General features: G+C 40.7%; 1 protein-coding gene across 1 annotated transcript in view; it reads left to right on the top strand.

Annotated features, from left to right (window-relative positions):
- The window catches only part of NEDD9 (neural precursor cell expressed, developmentally down-regulated 9), a 48899-nt gene that overhangs the window by 12730 nt on the left and 11016 nt on the right, over positions 1 to 25153 (top strand). The window contains exon 2 of the mRNA XM_037519224.2: positions 4708 to 5154. Within this exon, the coding sequence (XP_037375121.1) occupies positions 4708 to 5154 (447 nt within the window). The remainder of the gene's footprint in view (positions 1 to 4707; positions 5155 to 25153) is intronic.

The raw sequence follows: 25153 nt of genomic DNA, 5'->3' as shown, positions 1-25153 counted from the left end.
ACTTAGACACACTATATTTATGATTCTATTCATCTTTCTATGTCCACCTGAAAATTTTAACCAAACGCTTTGCTGACTTCTTTAAAAAAACAATTTTTTTCCTCTCTTTACAGTACCAGGAAGTCAGAATCCTGAATCCATTGCAAGTTAACTAACATTTAATAAACGTATGTTTTGTTTCAGATGTTAGTCCAAAGTTCTGGAAATGCCAAGGGAATAAGACAGCCTCCCTGGAGTTAGGGAGTTTGTTGAATTAGATAGTATAGGCCATACTGTAAGAAATACAATGGCAAAGATGTGTGAAGGAAAGTGATCATGGCAGTTTTGGAGAGATGATTATTCTGGCTATGATAGATTTTAAGGTAGGAAATGGTTCAATGCAAGAAAATCAGTTGAAAAAGTCATTGCTGGGAAAAAATTGCTGAATGCCTAAAGTAGGAGATTCAGTGAGGGGGAAAAGTGAAGTCCAACCTGATCAGGTTTTAAGTTGTGAAGAGATTCAGAAAACCTCTGAGGCGGCCATCTTGAACAGCTGTTTGCATGTTGATAATTATAAAAAATAAAGCGGAGTAAAAAAAGTCTTTGCACATGTTGAGCGAGAGGTAAAGACACTCATTAGGCAATTGGAACTATGAGAGGATAAATGAAATATATAGACTAGAGCTATGGATATGTATTGAGATGCCATGCATGGATGAGATTTCCTGTAGAGAATATGCATGGAGAGAAAGGTGCAAAGAGAAATCCCTTTGCGACATGATCACTTAAGGGATGGACAAAAAAGATATTATGGGGCCTCCTTGGTGGTTCAAGGAGTTAAATCTCAGCACCATGAAGCTATCACCAGACACTGCAGCACAAGTTTGATCCTCGGCCAGGGAGCTACCCACATGGTGCAGCAGACCTCTCCTGTCTCACCTGCTTCTCCCCTCAGCAGGGTATTTCAGTAGATCCTCCTGTTCCACTCCCTATTCTGTCTCTGGTGAATCTTCTTTCCTCAACACCTCTGGGCTAAACCCCAGTGCTTGTATGCATAAATAAATAAATCTTTAAAAAAATATATTGTGGACTGTGAAGGAGAAGGAAGATGAGTGGTCATGAGAACAAAAGAAAAGGGAGAACCAAGAAGTGAAATCATGGAATCCAAAGAGGCTTCTGAGACAACTTGGAGTGGGGCATCAATTCTATAAGATACTACAATTAGGCAGTGCCTCAAGTAAGATTTATGACCTAAATGCCAATTTCCAATCCTGATTAGAACCACTTTTGTAGTGTCTGAATTTGACTTTATGAATTATCATTAGAAAACAGCCAACCATCAGGGCCTCCCCTGGTGGCGCAGCGGTTGAGCGCTGGGCTGCGAAGCTGTTCCATCCCCGGCCGCCAGCGAGGGTCCCACATGGCACGCAGACCTCTCCTGCCGCCCGCTGCTACCCTCAGCAGTGTATTTCGTCAGTCTGCTTGTTCTGTTCCCCACTCTGGCTCTGGTGAATTTTCTAACTCTCCTGTGCTTCTGACTGTACCCAGTGCTTGTATAAATAAATAAACAAACAAACAAACATACAAATAAATAAATAAAAACTCAGCTTAATTAAAAAAAAAAAAAAAAACACAACCAACCTTTGATTGAGGCCTGAGAGGAGCTATGCTGGGTAGGGAGCTGAAGGCCAAAGCACCATTCATTCCACAAATGAAATAAATGGTTATAATATCTTCCTAATCTCTGGCATTGTTAAAGCACTTGACTTGAATTAATCCATTTAATTCTCACAGCAAACCAATGAGGTAGGTATTAATACCCTCACTCTCACTTTACAGATGAGGAAACTGAGGCACAAAAAGGCACATTAATCTGTCCAAATCACAGTTAGAACCCCAGGCCCCAAGAATTTATTTATTCTAAGAGACATGATAAGAAAAATTTACCATCTTAAGGACTTTACTGTAAGAATTGAGCCCAGTCAGAAGTGCATTGTATAGCACAGACAAGGTGGCTTACAGATGTGGAAGAAGAACTGAACTACGAGACCACAGTTCTATTCCCATTTCTGACACCAACCGTCTGGCCTCCCCAGACCTGTTAACTAATCTGTAAAATGGGGTATTGGGTCCAACTGTTCTCTAAGATCTCTGAAGCTGCAATCTTCTAATTGGAGGAGTGGCTGGATATGAATTTTGGCTCTCGATAGCTTGCCCAGATATTAAATAACTTACTCCTGTTCAGACAAAATTAAGAATCTCTGTCAGCACATGCCATGTCAAGTGACCACTGCGGTGCCTGCCGCCAACAATCTTGTGACCCTATCTCTTTAAATCTTAATGTCTGTGGGCAACAGGACTGCAGGGAAATCATGGCCAACCAATAAGGAGAATTTATCCATGGTGCCTACATTAGCAAGGACAATAGACCTCTGAAAGTCTTCTCAGAGAAGCAGCTCGTGAGACTCATCTAGAAACATTAGCATGCTGCTGACCAGGTGGTGGGAAGGTCACTGGGACAGGAGACAAAGAACATCCAGCACAACCCTTTCTCGGGGATTTCGAACAGCCTCTAATCAAGCATGGTCCAGTGCCCTACTTCAGTGCTTCATGGAGATCCATGGCAGTGACCCAACTCTAAACACTTCGAGCCCATTTATGCTGATTAGGTCTGCATTCTTTGCCTTTCTACTGCTTTTTGTTTCTTTTCTTTTCCTTCTTTGTAGCCAATATAATTACACAGCTCTCCTTCCTCAGCTCCCATTCAACTGGTCCCGGTTCTGTCACTTCTGATTTCATGTTGGGACTTTCTTACCAGCCATTCCCAGTTGTTGAAAGGACCTCAGAGAGAGCGACCGGAGTGTCAGCTCTCTCCCTGCTCTGTCATCCCAAAATGACTTTAATAATTTCCTTGAGATCATTTTGGTACAAAGGATCAGAATCTTATCGTGTGTAACTCTTTAATTTAAAATTACAGGGCACCCAAAAGAAGATAAACAGGAGATTTTAGGATATGACACCCTTAAATGGTTCTTCAAACCAGGATACAATGCTGTGTGATTTTATCTTTATGTAATATGAATTCTTAATTGTCAGAAGGAACCCAAAGCTTCCTAGATTATAAGTACTAAGTAAAACTTTCTCCTGGACCTCAACAACCATAGTTTCCCTTCTGCTTCTTTTCCCACTTTCCTGTCTAAGTCACAGACTTCTAGGATTTTATAACTGTCAAGAACAAGAACAAGAACTTTAACCTTCTTCTTAAAGAGCATCACAAGACTTCCTGGGTACTGACCTCTATGACTTATGTCCTTAGGTTACATACATACATATTAAGAGGAACTTGACTAACAGAGAAAAGCTAGGACCCTTCCCAACTGTTGACAGAGTAGAGATCCCTCACATAGCACAGCATCTCCATAGCAACCAGCCAGCACACAGTGTAGAACTTGTGGCTGCCGGCATAGTACAGGGGGAGGGAGGTGATTGATGTATGTCAGTTACAAAGGAATGAAAAATAGAAGATTGAAAGATCAAGTAAACATTTCTAGAGAAGGAAAAAGAGGAGAAATCCTAACAGAAATTCTACCAATATGTAAATCACCAACTTGCTTCATCCAATCAGCAACTCTTTCTCCCACAAATGATCATCTTTGCCAGGATATTAGTGAAGCACCAGAGAGATCACTTTTAGTTTTCTGTGAGTCCTTAGGATGAATTTACAATGTTCCCTGACTCTTCCATGCACTTGGAAGGAGCAGGCATGTGGTAATGGCGGCCATCCTGCTGTGAAACATTTCTAATGCCAAGAAATGAAATCTTCAGAGCCTTTGAAAGGCTTCCAAGAATGTCAGCACTGACTGCCTGCCCACTCTCCGCTGACTGCCTACTTTGGCTGTCTTTTTAGTACTGAATGTGCCAGAGAGGCCTTCATACAAAGAGAGAAAGTGTTTTGGGCTCATGAAAGGGGAAAGCTTTCTAATGTGAATGGTGAGATTCAACAATCTGGTGATAAAGTGGCTGGGTGAGAAGGGGTCTTCTTTTCATACATCTTCAGGTATGAAAAGAAAACAGAAAGAGATGGCATCTGTCTTCATATTATAGATTCCTTGTAGATCCTTGTTGTCAAACCTGGAGAAGACTCAGACTACGTCACCCTGTGCTCTGTTTGATTATCATGGGAGAGTCCCCCTGTTTCCAAGGATCAACTGAGCATAAGAACTAATTAAGCCCTACTAAAGCATGAATAAGTGTACTTTTATTTCTACTTTAATACCAAATTCTGTTTACTTGGGATTTGCTTTGAATCTTTTTACCTCCATTGTATGAAAAAAAAATTGAGAAATGTTGATTTTAGCACATCTTAATATTTTATGTTTTATCGTTTGAGTTGGCTTCGAGAGGAAGAAAAATGTTTTGTACAGTAAACCATTCTCTGTCTCTTTAACGGTACTACTCATAATTCCTTGGCACAGCAAATACTGCAAGAGGAAAAAACTTGTGGTGCTGTGAGCTTTTCCACGGAGCAGTCTGATGTCACTGGTGGCAGACACAGACATACCCTTCTGTCTTTTGTCTACAACATCTGTTTTTCTCCTTACAGGCTGTTGTTCATATATAGTCTTCTCTCCTTTGCAGGTAGTGCCTCCCCATGAGAGCATGGGCTTTAGGTGTTAAGAGGACTAAAAGAATATTCTAACATGATTTCCTCTGTTCTCTCCTTCCTAGAATCTTATGGCAAAAGCATTATATGACAATGTCCCAGAGTGCGCTGAGGAGCTGGCCTTCCGCAAGGGAGAGATTCTGACTGTCATAGAGCAGAACACCGGAGGCCTGGAAGGATGGTGGCTCTGCGCCTTACATGGTCGGCAAGGCATCGTCCCGGGCAACCGGGTGAAGCTTCTGATTGGTTCTATGCAGGAGCCTTCGTCCAGTAAAGACCAGACCACTTCTGGACTGATGCACCAGAGCTTTGGCCAACAGAAACTGTATCAAGTGTCAAATTCACAGGGTGCCCCAAGAGACAATATCTACCAAGTGCCACCTTCCTACCAAAATCAGGGAATTTACCAAGTACCCACTGGCCATGGTATCCAGGAGCAAGAAGTATATCAAGTGCCACCATCAGTGCAGCGAGGCATTGAGGGAGCTAATGGTCCCCATTTAAGTAAAAAGGTGAGTGATCAGCTCACTGTGTTTTTGTTCTACTTTTTTCCCCATTGCACTAGGAATAATAGAAATGTTCCCAAAATACGAACTTGAAATTTCCAAGTAGTATATCTAGTACCCTGGCTCAGGCATTATTTTTGCATCATATTTCTATTCATTCATTGGCAAAATTTTCTTGAATTGCTACTATATGCCAGATACTGTTGATTCACAGTCATTATAAATTCCTGTCATTCTGGGTTATACTAGGTTTTTATATTATTTCTCTCCATCTGTCTGGTAGACCTACTTTGAGACCTACCTTCTGCACTCAAATAATTTCTAGTTTTTTCTATGTTTTCTTTGAGTAGTACAAGGCACCCAATTTTGTATAAGCACAGTCATGCAGCAAGAACCCACCTTTCACCAAAAGCTGACTCAGGACCTCATTGGCCTGGCTGTTCCAAGAGCTCACCAGACATAGAGGTGCTGAGGAAGTCTAGAGAGGGTCATGCCAACCAACTTGTTCTGTGGAGTTATTCACTTAAAATTTTAAAACACAGAGATAATCATAAATTTAGAAAGGAGCCATCCATCCACTTGTCATTCAAGTAAGTCCTATAAAGTATCTGAGTAAGAATAGTGGAGTTAAGATAGGAAATCTTCTTGTTAGGGAAAAAAGAATAAATGAACTCTCCAGAACTCTATCCTTCTAAAACGGCATAACAATTTGAGAGAAAAAGAAATTTCATTTACTGAATGACTTTTAAACACCTCATGTATTTTTCATGCTTGTAATATAAGTCCTCATGATCCATTGTAGTGGGAAGACATAAGCCAACACTGCAGTGCCAGGTGGATGTATGTGCTGGGGAGAAAATAACATCAGTAAACTTAGTGGGAGGAGGAGAGACAACACCAAGATAATGCTTTTGTGAGAATTTCATAAGAGGACTTTTCTCTTTTGTTGACTGATAAATTCCAAGGGTGAGTATTAGGAATGGACTGATTTAACAGAACAAAAAAAAGATCCCTGAATTACAAGAGAAAAGATGTAGTTAGATGCCAGAAAAATCTAATTGATGCCTCAAACACTACATATAGGTGTGTCCTACATCAAAAAATTATACAAAGTTTGAATTTACAAGCCCATGTAAATTAGGGGATATCTATTTGCATGATAATGGGTCCTCTGTTGAAAACAAGGGGAGGAGGGACTTTCTACTGGATTTCTTTAAATAGCAAAATCATAAATGCATTTTAAGATCACCTTTCATACAGAAAGTATGTTTTACAAAACAGTTCTCAAGAGCACAGCATGTTGTTTAAGTCATGTATATATACATTAGAAGGAATTTCTCAAGAAGTGGTGAATAGTTTTCCGACTTGAATTGTACTGACCCCATCTAGAAGTGACAGACTGACTGCTGCATGACCTTTCAAAGTCCTTCTTACCCAGGAATTTTAGACTCAAAGAGAGAGCTAAGCCAGGCCTTTATCTCTAGGGGGGGAAAGAACAGTTGAAAGGAATAACTATAAATAAATTACTTCTCCCAATCGTAGTACTAGTTGTTTGCACCTTAAAAATAACTCTTCCTCATTTAAGCTAGAGGGAGGCAGATGGGGGAGACCAGAACAGGAAATGCTTGGCTGAAAGGTGGTGGAATCTGAACTTTCATCAATTTGTTTTGGCAAGAAGGTGACATGTTTTTCTTTTCAGACTCAACCTTTTTAGTTCCAAGACTAAAATGTCTAGAACATCAGACCTCTTCCCATTTTATTTGCTGTAACTGACCATAGTTTTGCTCCTTGGTTCTCCATCCCTTTAGAAGGGACTCTGGTCAATCCATGTTAGGGTGCTGGGTTACCCTTGGGTGCTCAAACTCATTGTTCTTTTTGCTTTCTTAATTTTATTTTACTTTTTTAAAGATGTATTTATTTATTTATGCAAGCACTGGGTACAGTCAGAAGTGTGGGAGGGTGAGAGAATTCATCAGAGCCAGAACGGGGAACAGAACAGGCAGACTGACGAAAAACACTGCTGAGGGAACAGCGGGCATGGCAGGAGAGGTCTGCGCACCCCGTGGGACCCTCGCCGGTGGCCGGGGATCAAACCAGCACTGCAGAGGCTGCGGGCAGCTTCGCAGCCCAGCGTTCAACTGCTGCGCCACCGGGGGAGGCCCCTTGCTTTCTTAATTTTAAAACAAAGGAACATAGTGTGTTTAACAAAAAGTAGATGATGCATGTGGGAGGAAGCCTACTTCTGAAAAGGACCCTTGCCTGCCCTCACAGGGTTGCAGCCAAACCTGATGGAGGCCTGACCAGAGCTAAGGAGTAGATAGTGCATGGAACATGGAGCTTTTGAGCAGTCAGGGTCTAAGGTGGTAACAGGAAAGGAGATATAGGGACAGAAAAAGATAGAAACAGCAAGAGATTGGTCCTAGCTCTTCCTGAAAACATCAAGGGTTGGGCCTCCCTGGTGGCACAGGGAGTTAAGTAGTAGCACTATGAAGCTGTCCACAGCCACTGCAGCACGAGTTCGATCCCCAGCCAGGGAGCTACCCACATGGCACAGCAGACCTCTCCTGACTCACCCGCTGTTCCCCTCAGCAGTGTATTTCAGTGGATCCACCTGTTCTGCTCCCCACTCTGTCTCTGGTGAATCCTCTCACCTCCCACACCTCTGACCTGTACCCCAGCTCTTGTATGCATAAATAAGTAAAATCTTGAAAACAAACAAACAAAGAAAAAACACCAGATGTTCTCCTGGCCTCACCTTAAAGTCCCGGCCTACCTCCTCCTTTCACGGGACCATTGCTTTCTCCTTTCCCCACCCCTTTCTCCCTCTAGTTCCTCCCCTCCTCCTTTCCCTCTTACCCTTCCTCTCTTCTATCCCTTCTGTCCTCTTTCCCTCTCTTCCTCCTTTCCTTCTTTCTTTCCTCCCTCCCTCCCATGGAGAGAGCTTGGCTGCTAAAACATACTTTTATCCTTCTAGGCAACAGCAACTGTTCTTAAAACTTAGATAAAAATCTCCCTCCCAATAGGTTTTCACACTCATGATCTTTGTGGGTGAGAATCTCACCAAGGACTTAAGCTAAGACTGTAAGAGTTAATCCTGCTTCAGTGGGGATCAAGAGGGCTTTTGAAACTGTCCGCAGTCTCTGCAGCACCAGTTCGATCCCGGCCAGGTGGCGAGGGTCCCACATGGCGTGGCAGACCTGTCCTGTCTCACCCGCTGCTCCCTTCAGCAGTGCATTTCTGCACAGAACAGTCTGCCGAATGTTCTGTTCCCATCTTTGTCTCTGGTGAATCCTCTCACCCTCCAGCACATCTGGCCTGTACCCTGGTTCTTGCCTAAATAAATAAATAAATAAATATTTTCTAAAAAAAGTTGTTAGAGAAGAAAAAGGAGGCAGTGAAATCCTTTCCTGAGCTACTCAAGTGTGGTTTTAAAATTTTAGGGAACATAACAATCACCTGGAGAGGTAGAGTAGGTGAGTTAAAATGCAGGTTCCTAGGCAGCCATTCTCCTGAGAGATTCTACCCAGAGCCCAGGAGTCTATATTTTAATAAGCTCCTGGATACCTAGGAGGGTGTGGTCCAGGAATTGCACCTAGAGGAATGCTGTGAAGGGGCCACAGAGGGGTTGGCTCGGCTCCAATCTGATTGTAATTTGGGACTTTCCATAGTTAAAGATTTCCTTGATGCTGCTTTAGACTGTGGGCTCCAGAAGTTATATCCACCAGTTTGTCCTACTATGAATCACTTAAAAAATATACAGTGAATGAATTCTGCCTTCTATCTCTTCAGCTTGCTCACGGGGAAACTCCAGCCTCTACCCACCTCTTTGCATGCCATCCACTTTAAATAACATTCATCATTTATTAAATCCGTGGTTAGAGAAAGAAAGATGATCATATAATCCCCACCCATTTTTGGAACAAGAGGAATGTGTCAGTATTATGTAAAGAGCGTGGGCTTTAGGATTCTGTTTCTTCATAGCTGTATATCCCTTGACAAATTACCAAACTTCTCTAGGGTTTGGTTTCTCCATGTGTAAAGGGGAATAATGATAACTAGCTCATAGGATTGTGGTGAGCATGAAACACAAACAGTATATAAAAAGGACCTGCCACAGTGGTTAGCACAACAGGGCTTAAAAAATAGTTCCTCTACCCTTGTTTTGTCTTACTTTTTTAAGGTTTTATTTTGAACGGCATCAGCCTTGTTTGTGTTTCCTAATAAGCACTGAAATGCAAATATTTTACTGCTAACACATGCTGTTTTGTTGGAGTGCATGGCTCTCTACAAGAATTTTGCATGGAGTAGAAAAGAACTCTCAAAGTTAACTGGAAACCATACACAGTGAAACCTTTGCTTAATTTCATTGGGTTTTTTTACTCTGGATTTGGTGCATTTTACCCATTAGGCATTGTAGGCAGAATGCCCAGGGCCTATGAAAATGTTGGAGAGCTGAATAAAAAATTTTGGTTACATAATATGAAACACAAAAACTGCAAAATACAAATTAATAAACATTTAGACAAATGTGTAGGAAATATAATGTCATCCTCATTAACTATTCCATGTAGGGTTCATAACTATTTCATTACATTTGAAAACATTTTGTAAATTAGATATTTCTCACTTTGCAAAGATTTCTGACTATGCTCTGTGATTGCCAAAAACTCACAGATGATTCTAAATTAAATGACTTACTCATAGTTCAATAATTTGAAAAGCTGAATTATATTTTTATAAAATGTTTTCAGTTTTTAAAAGCAAAGATTCTACTTAATATGGAGTATGGTTTAGAGTAGAGTTCCCAAACACACAAAAGCCTAAAGTCTACAAAGTCTGAAAATAGCCTCATTTCTTTGCTTCAACAATCAGTAAAGCAGCCACTTGAGATCATCTATTTCATGCTTGATTGTATAAGTAATTGTATGTGTTCCTTTGATTAATCTTTAGACATGTTGCTTTTATTCTAACTGGTGGAATTAAATTTGCTTTGCATCCTTTGAACCTTAGTTTGAACAAAATTATAAGCCCTATTAACACAGGCAGGGGTCATGGGGTTCTTTGCTGTTATAGGCCAGCCTCATAGCACAGCACCACAAGATAGCAGCTAATGAATGAATGAACAGGCAGAAGTAAGAAATGAAGCATTTAATCTGAGTTGACCTTTAAATAAACCAAAAAGTGGTTCTGATCTTATCACCCATCCACCATCACACACTAGTCTTAATCCTATTGTCCAGCTCATGACAATATGGTATGAGTTACCAAGTCAGATCATTCATGGGACTTTTTCCCAGAAGGGTCTTAGAGCAGGTCACCATCTGCTTTCTGTAATCACAACTACCTGTGTGTAACTAATAGGCATCCAAGGTATGAGTGGTATAAAGTTCAGCTTGTCTGAGGTTGTAAATTTAATGCAATACACAAACATCAGGTCCTCAGTTTAGACGCCAACATCAGTTAACTCTCCTATACTCACCTAAAGAAAACGTCACTCTTCATACTGAGTATGCTTTCTTTGTACATGCTACTATTTACCTAGAATGCCTTTCTAGTCTATTCTACATGTAAGCTCCGTGACAGTTTTTATTTTTTTTAAGTTTTTTTTTTTAATTTATTTATTTTATTTATACAAGCACTGGGTACAGTCAGAAATGCAGGAGGGTGAGAGAATTCACCAGAGCTAGAGCGGGGAACAGAACAGGCAGACTGATGAAATACACTGCTGAGGGGAGCAGCGGGTGGCAGGAGAGGTCTGCACACCATGTGGGACCCTCGCCGGCGGCCGGGGATCGAACCAGTGCTACAGAGGCTGCAGGAAGCTTCACAGCCCAGTGCTCAACCGCTGCGCCACCAGAGAGGCCCCAGTCTTTATTTTTTTTTAAAGGTTTTTTGTTTTGTTATGTTGTTTTGTTTTGCATAGAAGAACTGGGTTGTAGACCAGAGGTACAGGGGGTGAGAGGATTCACCAGAGACAGAGAGGGGAGCACAACAGGTGGATCTACTGACATACACTGCTGAGGGGAGCTGTGGGCAAGAGAGGAGAGGTCTGCTGCACCATATGTGGGTCAGCAACCTGGCTGGGGATGAAACTCAGGCCTTAGGGGTGATAGGGTGATAGCGCTGAGACTTAACCCCTAGGCCACCAGGAAGGCCCCTGGGCAGTCTTTAAGACCCACTGCAATGCTCATCTCCTCTGCGAAGTTTTCTCTCTGTATCCTAGAAATTTCTTCCTTCCTCTGTCATCACAAAATGTGTTGTATGTTCTACTTGAAGTCAAGAGAGCTCATGGGTTAATTAAAGCTTAATAGCCACCACTGTGATAAGATGGTGGGCAAGCTGGGGCAAGCACTGCTTTGGGGGTGACACTTGGAAAACCCAAGTATTTTAAGTTGTTGATACCCCATTATCTCATCTTTAAAGGCCATTCCCTACCTTCCAAAACAGTCACAATCAAATGTTAAAAGAAATGACTCAAGGATTTTAGCCAGGTCTCTCAGGCCCATTCCTGAAAGGTAATATAGGAACCAGAAATAGATTAACTACTATGTTTCCACCTTCTTAGACACTGAGTCATCATGGGTAACACACAGAAGAATGCACACTCATACCCATTGGTTAAAGAATCAAAGATTTCTCTTATTAGGATCTGAAGTGTTGTGAAATCAGTTTGCCGAGAGCAACATTGTCGCCAGCCAACTAACTGCTTTGTATTGGTGGATAATTTGTGTAACACCAAGTAAAAATAGATTTAGAGGAAATGAAAGCTCTCAGAGAAGATAAACTCTGACTTCACCTCACTTTCGTTTGTTCCCTTCCTACACACACACAGAAAAAAAAAAATACCAGGGAGAATGAGTATCACAGAACAGAAGGTTCTCCTGGTTTCTTTCACTTATAAACCAAATTAAGTACAAACATGCTCCAGATTTTTGCCTTTCTGTATAAAGATAATCCTAATTTAAATTAAAATTTTTCTCAATACATGATTAAATTTTGGGCTATGTGGAAAAATGAATTTTCATCTAAAATCTCTATCTTCAAGTGTCAAGATAAATTTTAAACTTTATGCAAAACTGGAGGTTGTTGAGTGCTTCAAGGCAGGACTTGAAGAACTCACTTTGAAAATGAGAAGTATCTCTTCCAGTTGGATACACCAAGCCAACTGTAATGCCTCCTTTAAATCGAACAAAGACCCTTGGTGTTTGCTCAATGGCAAGACCTTCAAAATCAGTTACAATTTGTACAAAGCTCATGGATAATGGATAATGAATATTTCTAAGAGTACATTCCTCACTTCTTATAAATCCATACTAAAGCAAACCTTCCTTCCCTTTTCATTGATTTCATGCTAAGTGACAGTGCTTATCATTGTGAACAAATAATGTGTGGAGTATGACGCCTGGCAAAGTGGATAACATTCTATTTCTGAGGGAGAGAAAAGAACATATTTGATTTGATGATAAAGCTGAGACTTCATATTGGTTGAATCTTTAAAAACAGACTTGTTTGAGCACATTGCAGAAAATGCAGAGCTAGATATCATCAGAAATGCACTGGTTTTAAGCAGTTGTGCTCTAAACCCAGTTGTCAAGACCTACTTGTAGAGAGGCAAGTTGTTGCTTTTGAAGGAGTATGGGTATGATTCCCTTAGGACAGTGTGTTTTTAACAGTCATGTAGGACTCCAGTAACATCTGAAGAATGTTAAGAAAGTCCTCTCTTTAAAGGAATCCTGTAGTACATCAATTTGTGAAGCAAAGAATCCATTGCCAATGCCATAGTCACATCTGATTTATCTGCATAATTTTTATAATGGTTGGTTCTCTTAAAGTAAGGTATGCTTAAATTAGTTATTTACCAGAACAGTTGTTTTTCAAATTTACCACCAATTAACTGAGTAGACTTTAACATGTTATTGTTACTCATTTTTGAAGATAGTTTTTGAACTAAAGTGGGGGTGTCCAAAAGGTGCCTTTGAGTCTGGGTTCCTTGTGAGGGACATTATATACATAATCTCCCCTAATCCTCTCAACAGCCTCAGAAGGTGTTTGTTACAAACTTCACTTTATGGGGATGGTATCTTACGTCTGAGAAGTAAATTAACATGCTGAAGGACCTATCTCTAGTAAGAGGCTGAATTTATATTTGAGCCCATGTCTGCCTAACTCTGAAGCTAATGATTTTTTACATCCCAGCTAACACTTGAGTTTGCCAAGCTCTAAAAAAGGAGGATGTGTTTAAATGTTTCATTAGCAATTTCAATTCACCAAAATCATGGAGGCTAAAAAGCAAGCATCCTTTGACCAGGAAAAATTCCTTCCAAAGTCACTTCTGGAGGCTTCCACTTCCAGAGACTAGCATCAATGCTGAGGGACTCTGAAGCAAGGGATGTAGAATTTCCCACCAGCTAGCTACAGTGGTCGGTTTCATGCCAGGCTGATCCAATAAAACCCTGAGCAGTTCATTGAGGTGATAGAAAGACCAATATACCCCTGAGAACATAGCTATAGCTATATTAACTATATTAACTTTCACTGCTATTGGAAATAATCATTCTTTCAAAAGATTTCAAATTGCTCTAAATGGATCACTTCATTTAGCCAGATGTAGTTAAATCTCCCAGAAAGGACTTGTCAATGAAAGGGGCAACCTCAAAACACTTGATACCATGATTTCAAATGTTCCTTCTCCATAACTAGGTAGCATTCTTTGGACAACAGGGCATTAAGGAAAGTACCGTGGCACTGCTGGACCCAGCTAAGCAGGTCTGGGTTCACCTCACTGTCATTTAATGAACTGAATAACCTCTGAACTTTAGCTTCCTCAACTGTGAAATGGAAATGATCTCTAATGGTCTTTGCTAAAAGTTTATGATCCGATATCCTTATCTGATTGTTTCTCAGAGTTGCTTGAAAAGTTTCATGAAATGACCTACTAGTCTCATGAATCTTTTTTTTTTTAGATTTATTTATTTATTTATACAAGCACTGGGTACAGTCAGAAGCATGGTGGGAGGGTGAGAGAATTCACCAGAGCCAGAGCGGGGAGCTGAACAGGCAGACTGATGAAGTACACTGCTGAGGGGAGCAGCGGGCGCCACAAGAGAGTGTGCACGCCATGTGGGACCCTAGCCAGTGGCTGGGGATCATACCGGCACTGCAGAGTCTGCAGCAGCTTCACAGCCCAGCGCTCAACCGCTGTGCCACCGGGGAGACCCATCATGAATCTTTTAAAACATAAAAGATAGTTAGGCATTGATAATAAATTTCAAGTTGGCCCCCAAGTTTTGGGAAAAATCCTTCCTTACCCTTCCTTTAGGATCCAGCCCATCTTCTTATCTAGAAACTACAGTCTCCTTTGGAGGACAGACAAGTCAAAAGAAATAGGGGGTAGGCAGGAGCACAGGAACGAGGGTTGTGGCTTGCTGAGGAAGGTCAATTTGCAGACCACTTCCAGAGAGTATCTCATTTAGAACTCATCCCTGTTTTGTTGCAATGACCTAAGAAAATGCTTTGTCCTGGAACTCATTATTTTTTGCCCCCTTTCCTGTATTCAATCGTGTTTGATTTGGAGGAGGCCATTGGCGGGCTCTCCACAGGACAGCCCTGCCACAATGCTGGGTCAGCCCTGGTCAGAACTGGCACCAGACTCTGCCACATGAACAGTTTGCTGCATCAACCACCGTGTGTTTCTCCTAGCTAAGTCATGAGAGCATTCCTTTTTAGGAAAAAATTACATCACAAGTGTTTGAGTCCAGGATCCTCATCTCACCACCTTTCCATACTCACATTTATGGATAGCTCTCTTCAATGGATTTCACAATTTAGATTTAGTGCTTAGTGTCCTGTTGGATTTATCTGAACATCAATAAGTCAAAATGCTTGTCCATAGTTTCATATATTGAAAGAACATTTTGATCTATGAGATATAAGAAATGGCTTTGTTACACCTACCTCAGTCACAGACTATATTCAGGTTTGTCCAGAGAAAACTTCAACTACTTGAGGAACCCGGACGTCATTTTCCATCATATTCTTTTATGTTAAATGCTTCTAGCTGCTCTTTGGCGCTTGGTCACTCCATAACTAAATATTGCTTTAGCACTCACTACACAAAGAGCTTCCTGAAAGCAGCAGGGGAGACATGCTAGGGGCTTAACAATCAGGGCACTGTTCCTATTGAGTAGTTCACAGCCCAAATGCTGTGTCAAAGGAATGTACCCCAAAGCCTACTCCATATCTGAGCATTCAGTGGTGACTTTCCTCATTTGGGAAAAGAGACCAGTCATGACTAGGATGTGGTCAGCAAAAGACTTAATTCTACCATAAAATCAGGCATCCAGGAAGGAAAATAAATCACCTCCCCAAAATAGAGAGGGAGAAATCTTGATGAGCCAAGAGAAGCATTAAGAAGAGTTAACTATGGACATGGTCCATGAGGGTGCATTTTTTTTTGAAATTTAATTATTTTAATTTTTTTTGTTTTTTACATCATTTTTCATTTTTAAACAATATTTGCTTCCCCACCCCCTCAGGTGTAGTCCCCATAGAATTTCCTTCACCAACGCACCTGCGCACCTTCACCTTAGTCCCCTGTGCTCTTCCCTCCCTCCCTCTGATCCCTCTCCCTCCTCCTCCCCTACAATATGTCCATGAGGGTGTATTTTTAAGGCCAGACTTAGTTTTCATTACATTGTTGCTATGCAAGTAAATAAATGAGCTCACTGTTACACCAAAGTTGGGCAGAGAGAATTATAGAGAATTAATAAATCCAGTGAGGGCAACATGTGGCTTTTCCTCTGGTCATAGAAAAGTAACTAGTAATCTTGGATTTGAAACAAACTTCTATAACTTTGCAATTTCTGAAAGCTGGATCCAAGTTCAAATGGGCAGACAGTGATAATAGTGATATTTCTTTTCCTACGATTTTTTTTTTTTTAAAGGGAAAGGGTCAAGCAGTTCATGGGCTTGAGACAAAGAGGTTATTATAAGCTCTAATAAATACTGTGGTGACTCTGTTAATGCTTTTTAAGGCATTTAAGGGAAATAAGTCCCTTTCAACAAGGAGTTTTAGAAATTTAAACAGTCTAGTTATTGCATGAAGCCCAGAGATAGTATAAATAAAACAGGGGGCTGTGGGTATTATAGACAGGAAGCAATCAGTTTTAGTTTCCACATATGCCAAGAATAATACAAATAGATGGCTGCTAATTAGTGAAACCTACTTTTGATTTCAGACAGTCTAATTATTGGTGAGGTTATAAAGCTGTGTGTATCATTATGGCATAGTTGCACTTTTTTACTTCTCATCAATTTGCCGTTATGCTTCCTGGACACCACCTGAGTTGACTTGTTACTGACTAAGCCTTGAGGAGGAATGAAAGGAGCTGGCTACTCACACAACTACTCTGTCTTGTTCTGGATCTTCAAAACCCCTGAACAAACCAATCACAGGCAAGGAAATTGAAACAGTAATCAAAACTCCCAAAAAACAAAAGTCCAAGACCAGATGACTTCACAAGTGAGTTCTAACCAACTTTCAAAGATGAACAAATACCTATCCTATGCAAATGCTCTCAAGGATTGAAAAATAGGGCCTCCCCAGTGGTGCAGCAGGTGAGCGCTGGGCTGAGAAGCTGCCTGCAGCCTCTGCAGCGCCAGTTTGATCCCTGGCTGCCGGTGAGGGTCCAACATGGCGGGCAGATCTCTCCTGCCACGCCCACTGCTCCCTTCAGCAGTGTACTTTGTCAGTCTGCCTGTTCTGTTCCCCACTCTGTCTCTGGTGAATTCTCTCACCCTCCCACGCTTCTGATTGTACCCAGTGCTTGTATAAATAAATAAATTAAAATTTTAAAAAAATTGAAAAATATTGACTACCTCCAAACATATTTTCTTTTCTTTTTTTTTTTTTAAATAGAGGCATGCTTTTTATTTATTTATTTGTTTGTTTGTTTGTTTTGTTTATACATGCACTGGGTACAGTCAGAAGCACGGGAGGGTGAGAGAACTCACTAGAGCCAGAGCGGGGAGCAGAGCAGGCAGAAGGACCGAAGTACACTGCTGAGGGGAGCAGCGGGCGGCAGGAGAGGTCTGCGCACCATGTGGAACCCTCCTCTGGTGGCCGGGGAGCAGCTGGGGATCGAACCGGCGCTGCAGAGGCCGCGGGCAGCTTCGCAACCCAGCGCTCAACCGCTGCGCCACCGGGGAGGCCCTCCAAACATATTTTCTGAGCTCATTATGCCAATACCAAAACCAAATAAAGACAACACACAAAAAAAGAAAACTACAGATCAACTTCCCTAAAGAATACTGATGCAAAAATCCTCAGTAAAATCTTAACAAACCAAATATAACAATGCGTTAAAAGGATTATACATACATCATCGCCAAGTTGGATTTATGTAATTAATTAATGTAATTTTCCATATCAACAAAAAGAAAATAGAAACCATATGATCACATCAATGAATGCTAAGAAAATATTTGATAAGATTCAGTACCCATTTATGATGAAAACCCTTGAAAAACTTGGGATAAATGAAACATATTAAAATAATAAAAGCCGTATATGACAAGCCTATAATTAACATCATTCTCAATGGTGAAAAATTGAAATTATTTCCACTAAGGTCCAGAACGAGGCAAGGATTTCCACTCTTACATCTACTCTACAACATAGTGTTCAAAATCCTAAGTAGAGCAATTAGGCAAGAGAAAGATATGTAAAAGGAATCCAAATTAGGAAAGAAGATGTAAAGCTATCATTATTTGCAAATGATATAATGTGCACAGACATCCCTAAAAACTCCATGGAAAAACTAATTAAAACAACTAGCTCAGCAAAGTGGTGGGTTACAAAATCAATACACAAAAATTTGTTGTCTTCCTAATGCAAACAATGAGATAAGAGAAGAAGAAATCTGACCTCCCGAGGACCACTATGGCCTGAGTTTGATTCCAGCCAGGGAGCTAACTCACATATGGTGCAGCAGACCTCTCCTGTCTTGCCCACTGCTCCCCTTAGCAGTGTATTTCAGTAGATCTGCCCCTTCTGCTCCCCACTCTGTCTCTGGTGAATCCCCACACCTCCATACCTCTGACCTACACACCAGTTTGTCTAAACAAAAGTAAATATAAATTAAAAAATAGATAAATAGATTTAAAAAAAGAAGAAATTAAGAAAACCATCCCATTTTACAATTATAACAAAATAATTAAATACCTACTAACAAACCTAACAAAGGAAATGAAGGACATATACAAGGAAAACTTCAAAACATTGTTAAGAGAAATAGAAGACAAAAAGAAATGCAAAGGTATCCCCTACTCATGGAATGGAAGAATCAGCATTGTCAAAATGGCCATCCTAACCAAAGCAATTTACAAATTCAATTCAATCCGAATACATATTTCAGTGTCATTCTTCAAAGAAATGTAACAAATATTACGAAATTTATTTGGAACCACAAAGACTTCAAATAGACAAAGCTCTCCTAACAAAAAGGCTGGGGGGGGCGGTGGGAAGATGTGGTATTATACTTCAGGACTTCAAACTGTACTACAAAGTAATCAAAACAGCCTGCTACTGGAACAAAAACAGACACAGGCCAATGGAATAGAATTGAAGGCCCAGAAATAAAACCACACATATATGGACAGTTAATCTATGACAAAGGAGTGAAGAATATACACTGGAACAATGTAAGCCTCTTTGATAAATGGTATCGGGAAAACTGAACTACCACGTGCAGAAGAAAAAAAGTAGACTACTATCACACACTCACACACCATCCATGAAAACCAACTGGAAATGGATAAAAGACTTGAATATAAGACCTGAAACTATATAAATACATTGAAGAAAAAAACAGGCAATCCATGACATAAGCTTCAGAGATAGTTTTGTGTTTTTTATCCCAGCAGCAAGGAAAACAAAAGACAAAACCCAACAGAACTAAAAATACTTCTGCACAGAAAAAGAAACTGTAACCAAAACAAAGAGACACATTACTGAATGGGAGAAAATATTTGCCAACCCTGCATCTGACAAAGGACTGGTATCAGTGATCTACAAAGAGCTCATACAACTCAACAAAAAGAAAACAACTAACTGAATCAAAAAATGTGCAGAAGAGCTGGTGGATACTGTTCCAAAACCAGCATACAGATGGCCAGCAGGCTCATGACCTCATCACTTATCATCAGGGAAATACAAATTAAAATCACAATGAGATACCACCTCGTAACCATGAGAATGGCCCATATTAAAAAGGAGAGAAACAACCAACATGGGTGATGGTATAGAGAAAAAGGAACCTTGGTGAGAATGTAGACTGGTCCAACCCCTATGGAAAGCTGTGAGGAGGTTCCTCAAAAGACTAATAATTGATCTGCCATAAGACCCAACAAGTCCACTCTTAGGTGTCTACTCAAAGAACACAAAACCACTAATTTGAAAGGAAACCTGCACTCCTGTGTTTAATGCAGCACTATTTACAGTAGCCAAGATATGGAAACAACCTAAGTGCCCAAAAGGTATCAAGAAGATGTAGCATACATATGCATTGGAATACTACTCAGTAATCAGAAAAGACAAACTCATGACACTTGTGGCATCATAGATAGAGTTGGAAAGGGATTCCATAAGTAAGTCAAGCCAGAAGGTGAAAGATAAATACGAAATGGTGTCATTTGTATGTTGAATATAGAGAAACCAGACAAAGGGTTAAATAAAAACAAACATTAAAAGCAACCCTGGAGAGCTGACCATAGATCTGAAGCATCCAGAGAGGAAGAGGAGGCGGTAGGGGTGGAGGGAGGGAGGGAGTGGAGTGAGAAGGTGGGGCAAATCAGCAGAACCCAGTGGATTATGTGGAGGACTGTGGATGCTTTGGTGGTGGGAGAGCTACGGTGACCACACCTGAGGGCTAAAATCCTATATTGTCAAAATATTAACAAGGATGTAAAACAAAGGTACTCCATTTAAAAAAATAAATAAAAATGTTTTTTAGTTATAACAAACTATTCTTTTGTGATTTTAAATTTTTCATACATGAAACATATACATAAAATTCAGAGCTATGAATAACAATGATAATACACTAGAACAGGATCAGTGCTGCTCAAGTTACCTGTGCTCCTCCCCATCCATTCTCAGTCCTGCATCCATTCCTCCCAATACTTCTTGTCAAACAGTCAGATTTTTGTTTCTTTTACCTGTTTCTGTTCCTTCTTGCATATAATGTATGGAAGGAGGGAATAAGTCCAGAGGCATGTGTAGTTGTGATAAGGAGGTGAGCCACAGGGATGACATCAGAAGGAAGCACAGCAGAATGTGGCAGGACCTGAGACCCTGTTAATTGGCATTTGCAGTATTCTCGGGGGACAAGGACAATTTTCCTTCATGAATACCATAGCCCACTCCCACCTACTTCCCTCGGCACCCGGTGAACTGGTAGCATACAGCTGAGAAGCTGTAGTTGCCCTAACCTCAGTGTCTGTACTCCTGCTATGCCCCAATCCCAGGCACCCACTAGTTCTGCCTTAAACAGGTGAAGTGAATGACCAAGGAAAGCAGCACCCCTCCCCCTGACACCCCTGTTCCTAGGTGACTTGCTGAGACCCTGGTACAAGTGGTGCCATATGAGACATTGTCTTGAAAGAAAGTGTTTGCTTTTATACATTCCAGATTAATATGTGCCCTACTTCTTGGTGATTTTCTCTTTTGACAAACCCAAGCTCATAATCTTCTACTGAAAAGTTCTTGTCTAAAGAAAAATTCAATGAAGTATCCTGAGCTTGGGACCGCACTATCTTTCTTCTGGATAACTATATTTATCTCTAGACCTTATAAAGCATATTTTTTCCTGGGGGTTTCTGCTGAACTATCTTGTGCTGATAATTGTGACAATGGCAATGCTGATTGCTCAGAGTAAAATTATAGCCCAGGTCAATTTACTGATGGTCATTCAGGGATCAAAGTCTCTTCTCATATACTGCTTTGATTTGAAATTCTCCCACTGTCTTGAAGACCTCACTGGGTACACTTTAGGCATCTGTAAAGCTTAATTTCTTTCCAGATGACTAAAATCTAAGAATGATTTTGTTTTCACACATGGTTTAATCACAAATCATTTTTAAAGCAAATGGACTTGATTTCTGTGATCATAAGACACAAACAATATCTTCATCACATCAGGAAGAATTCAAGTGTTGGCCATTGTCTTACCTCCTGTACTCCTGATTATCTTTGACTGGGTATTGGATGTTGTGTTTAAAAATACTCACAGAAACTATTTTAGGCCTATAAATCCTCTAGAGAGGATTTTGTTTCTTTTTGTTGGCCTCCTAGGCACACATGAATCTAATTTCAGCCTTTAATATGTTCTGGGTAACCCACTGACATGAAGCCTGTGCCACCTTGGGTTAACTTCTACTTAATCATTGCTTTTGCATGCACCCTTACTTCCCGGATCCAAAGTGGGAGATAACAACCAAGTCCCTATTTTGCTGATTCCTGAACTCCATCCTTCCCACTTGTCCAAAGGAGCTATAGGAAATACAATGTAACCTTTCAGACACCCTTTTCAGATCAGCAAATGTTCCCAGGGAAAAAATCAGCCTCAAATTTGGGGTTTTCCTCTATGAATTCCTTCTCCACTAACCAAGCTTATACTGGTAATTCTTCACTGTCTTTTAACTCTTTCATGCTACTAAGAAGACATTTAATATCTTTTCTCCATTTTTGACTCTGCCTTCGGTAAGGTGGTTGATCGGAATTATGTAGTCCACAATATAAGTCCAAAAGTAAAGTCTGTATAACCTAGGTTAAAAATTATAATAAAAATAGCTAAGCTGAAAGATTTACTCTAGGCTGGGAACTTCATGTACTTATTCCTTAATATTCATAATAGCCTATAAGTGTCATTATTTTTATTTTGCTAATGGGAAAATACCTTGTTCATGGTCTCACAACTAGTAAGTGGTGGAAGTGTGATTTAGATTCAGCTCTGCCTGAGTCCAGCTAATGTTCTCAATCACTCCCCTTATTTCTTCTAATCCTTCCAATGAGTTGAAGTCCCACTGGGCCATGCACTCTAGTAAACAACTTCTGGAGACACAGGAATGTCACATGCTGTCAGAACTAGAAGAATGATTTCTGTTCCTATCTACTATTTTTTCCTTCTGATGCTAAGGTAAAAAGCAGAGTTGGTTTTGATTTCTTTGCAAAACTCCCCCATATGTTTCTGACTGTGGCCAAGAACGCAGGTGTTTATGTCACATGCAGGCTCTGAGAGGTTGGGGAAAAGAAAACCATCTAACACCCTTTCTTAGCCTCCCATCGGCGTTTGCCCCAGATAGAGTTGCAAGTGGTTGTCCTTCCATGCTTTCTGATTTTTACTTTTATCAAACATTTGTGCTGCTCTCTTGGTTCCCTCGCTCGCTTGACACTGCCATGTGTGACTGATAAGATATAGTCTGCCCCCTCATTCCGTGAGTTCCACTCATCCCAGAGCTGACTTACCTGGAAACTAACCTTATCTTACTTAGGCAACCCCTGCTTAGTGTCCTTCCCAATCCCACATCATTCTGCTTATAAATACTCTGGAGTTTTACTTTGGTTTGTTGATATATTTGGTCAATGTAGTTACCTGTGACCTCCTATACTCAAGGCATTGTGCTAAGACCTGTTGTATACGTGCAAATGAGTAAGAAATGGTCTCTGTCCCCATAAAGCTAAGAGATGAGAAGCACCAAAACAGATCATGAGATAAATATCTCTACTATATATGCATAACACATCTGGGGAGTTCTGAGGAAGGAAATATAACTGTCTGGGAAAATCTTCATGAAACAGAAGCAGTCAGTCTGGTATTGAAAGCTGAATAAAACTTGAATATGAGGACAAGAGCATCTTGGACAAAGACAGCATGAGTAAAGGCACAGGGCTATGGTGTGGACTTGTATCCACACCATGTGAGGCCTGGAGCAGCTCAGTCTTGCCTGGACATGATTTGGGGAAGAGCTTGTGGGACTGTCACCAGAGGCTCCCCAAGTATTGAGGGAGGAGGGAATACAGATAAATGAAAGTAAAGACTGGCAACTAGGGGCATAGAGACATGTTTACTTTGGCCAAGAAACTGTTTGAAATATTTGAACCAATTTTGCAAATTATATTTTAAATAAAAATCCAAATTTCTGGTTTCTTCTGAAAATCTGAACCATCTGACAGCATGGAGCGTGTTTTCTCAGGACAGCACTTGACAGAACTGAAGAGCGACAACCTCCTATCACCTGAGTGTGAGCTCTGTCTCCCCAGCAGAGAAGTACAGCTTGTGTTTCCCTTCACCATACCTGCTCAGCCTGGGGGTGTTTTAGCAAATGGCCCTTGATCTGCTGTGGACACAAGCCTGGGCCAACCAAACATGCAGACATGAGTGACAGAACCAAGGGCCGCTCTTCTGACCCTTCTCACACTCATTCTCAGTAATCCCTGGCCTCCACTGTTATCCCAAATAGACTCTTCAAAGTTACAAGACTGTAATATTTAAAGCATCTCTTAAAAAACAGCCCATATTGCCCAGGATCTGTGGTTCAAAATGGAGTGAATCAAATACATCACAGTATGGGATGAAGCAAGCACGTTTGCATGTTTTCAGCAGATTAATTAAAGAGCTAACATAACCCCACTCTCTGGACTTGATCTTACCCAGCCAGGGACCAGCCTTGGGGATTTATTAAATGGACTCTTCCTTTTCTAAATTTCTGCAGTTTTCCTTCTTTTCTGTTTCATAACTTGGAAAGTTTCCACTCTCATACTTTTCTGTGAGTTGACAAGGAATGTATAGTAACATCTGAAGAATGTGGGGTTCCTCATCAGGACAGAAAAGCCACATCTGGAAAAATCAGAACCTCTGCCAGGGTACCAGAAAACAGTAGCAGCAGCAGTTGGTCAAATGGCCCCAGGAGAGCCCATAATTTAAACACTTTTGTGGTGACACTGAAGAATGGAGAGGTCAGTTTGCTAATTCATACTAAGACTGTGTAAGCCCTTATATGTATAAGTAAATATACATAAGGAAAGAATGTAGAAGAGAAAAAAAGAGAGAAATAAAAAACCTGCCTTGATTTCATTGAAAATGTTACTTTTGAAATGATTTTTGTGTAGCAATCCCATCAGTACTTCACCATGAAAACACCCAGAATAATTATTGCAAACCTTACAGCCCCTTAGCCAGACCTTGGTGTTCTTTGTAGGCTGAGGTTCGGTAGTTCTGGGGTATTGGAATATTACACACGTTTTAGTGTAATATTCCAAATCGGAAACCCAGTAAAATACAGAATTAGCTGGTCAGCACTTTCTTCTGAGGAGAGAACACACAATTGGCATGAAAGCAGTCCAAGCACTGGGTTGAGAAGGACAATGTTCAAAACAAGTAGATTTCCAACTCCTTATTCTTTCAGACAGCACAAAGTTGGTATCTGTAGGCTCTGGATGGGTCTGACCAGATGCAAAATACTGGCCCATTTAAATACCAATTGTGGAACAATGTGAATGAGATGGTAACCCCGGAAAGCTGGAATCCAGGGAGTTTGTATTTTGTTGGCTTCCCCCCGCCCCCTCTGTGGTTTTCACCATCTGTTTCTTTTAATGCACAACAAGGAAAATGACTGGTTTGGAATGCAAAGTTTTTTAAAACCAGATGACCACAGGCATCCTATGAAAGAGAAAGAAAGAACAAGTTGGGGCTCTGTGACATTTGTCAGGAAGTGAAATGGTAAATACCAGGAAACATTAGTGCTCTCTGCCAAGGATGATCCACAAAAGTAGAGTCTTATCCATGACCTTGCCTTTCTGAGGTCATGCTATAGCTTTACACTTCACCAAGGACTATTGAAGACACCAAGTACCACCCACTTTATCTCCCACTGCCCATTCTTTTTTTATTTTTATTTATTTTTTAAAGATTGATTTATTTATGCATACAAGAACTGGGGTACAGGC

The sequence above is a fragment of the Talpa occidentalis genome, unplaced genomic scaffold (assembly GCF_014898055.3).
Source record: "Talpa occidentalis isolate TD23 unplaced genomic scaffold, MPIMG_talOcc4v2.1 talOcc4.2, whole genome shotgun sequence".
Lineage (NCBI taxonomy): Eukaryota > Metazoa > Chordata > Mammalia > Eulipotyphla > Talpidae > Talpa > Talpa occidentalis.
The sequence above is the reverse complement of the archived record's forward strand: the minus strand, read 5'-3'. Positions and strand labels throughout refer to the sequence as shown.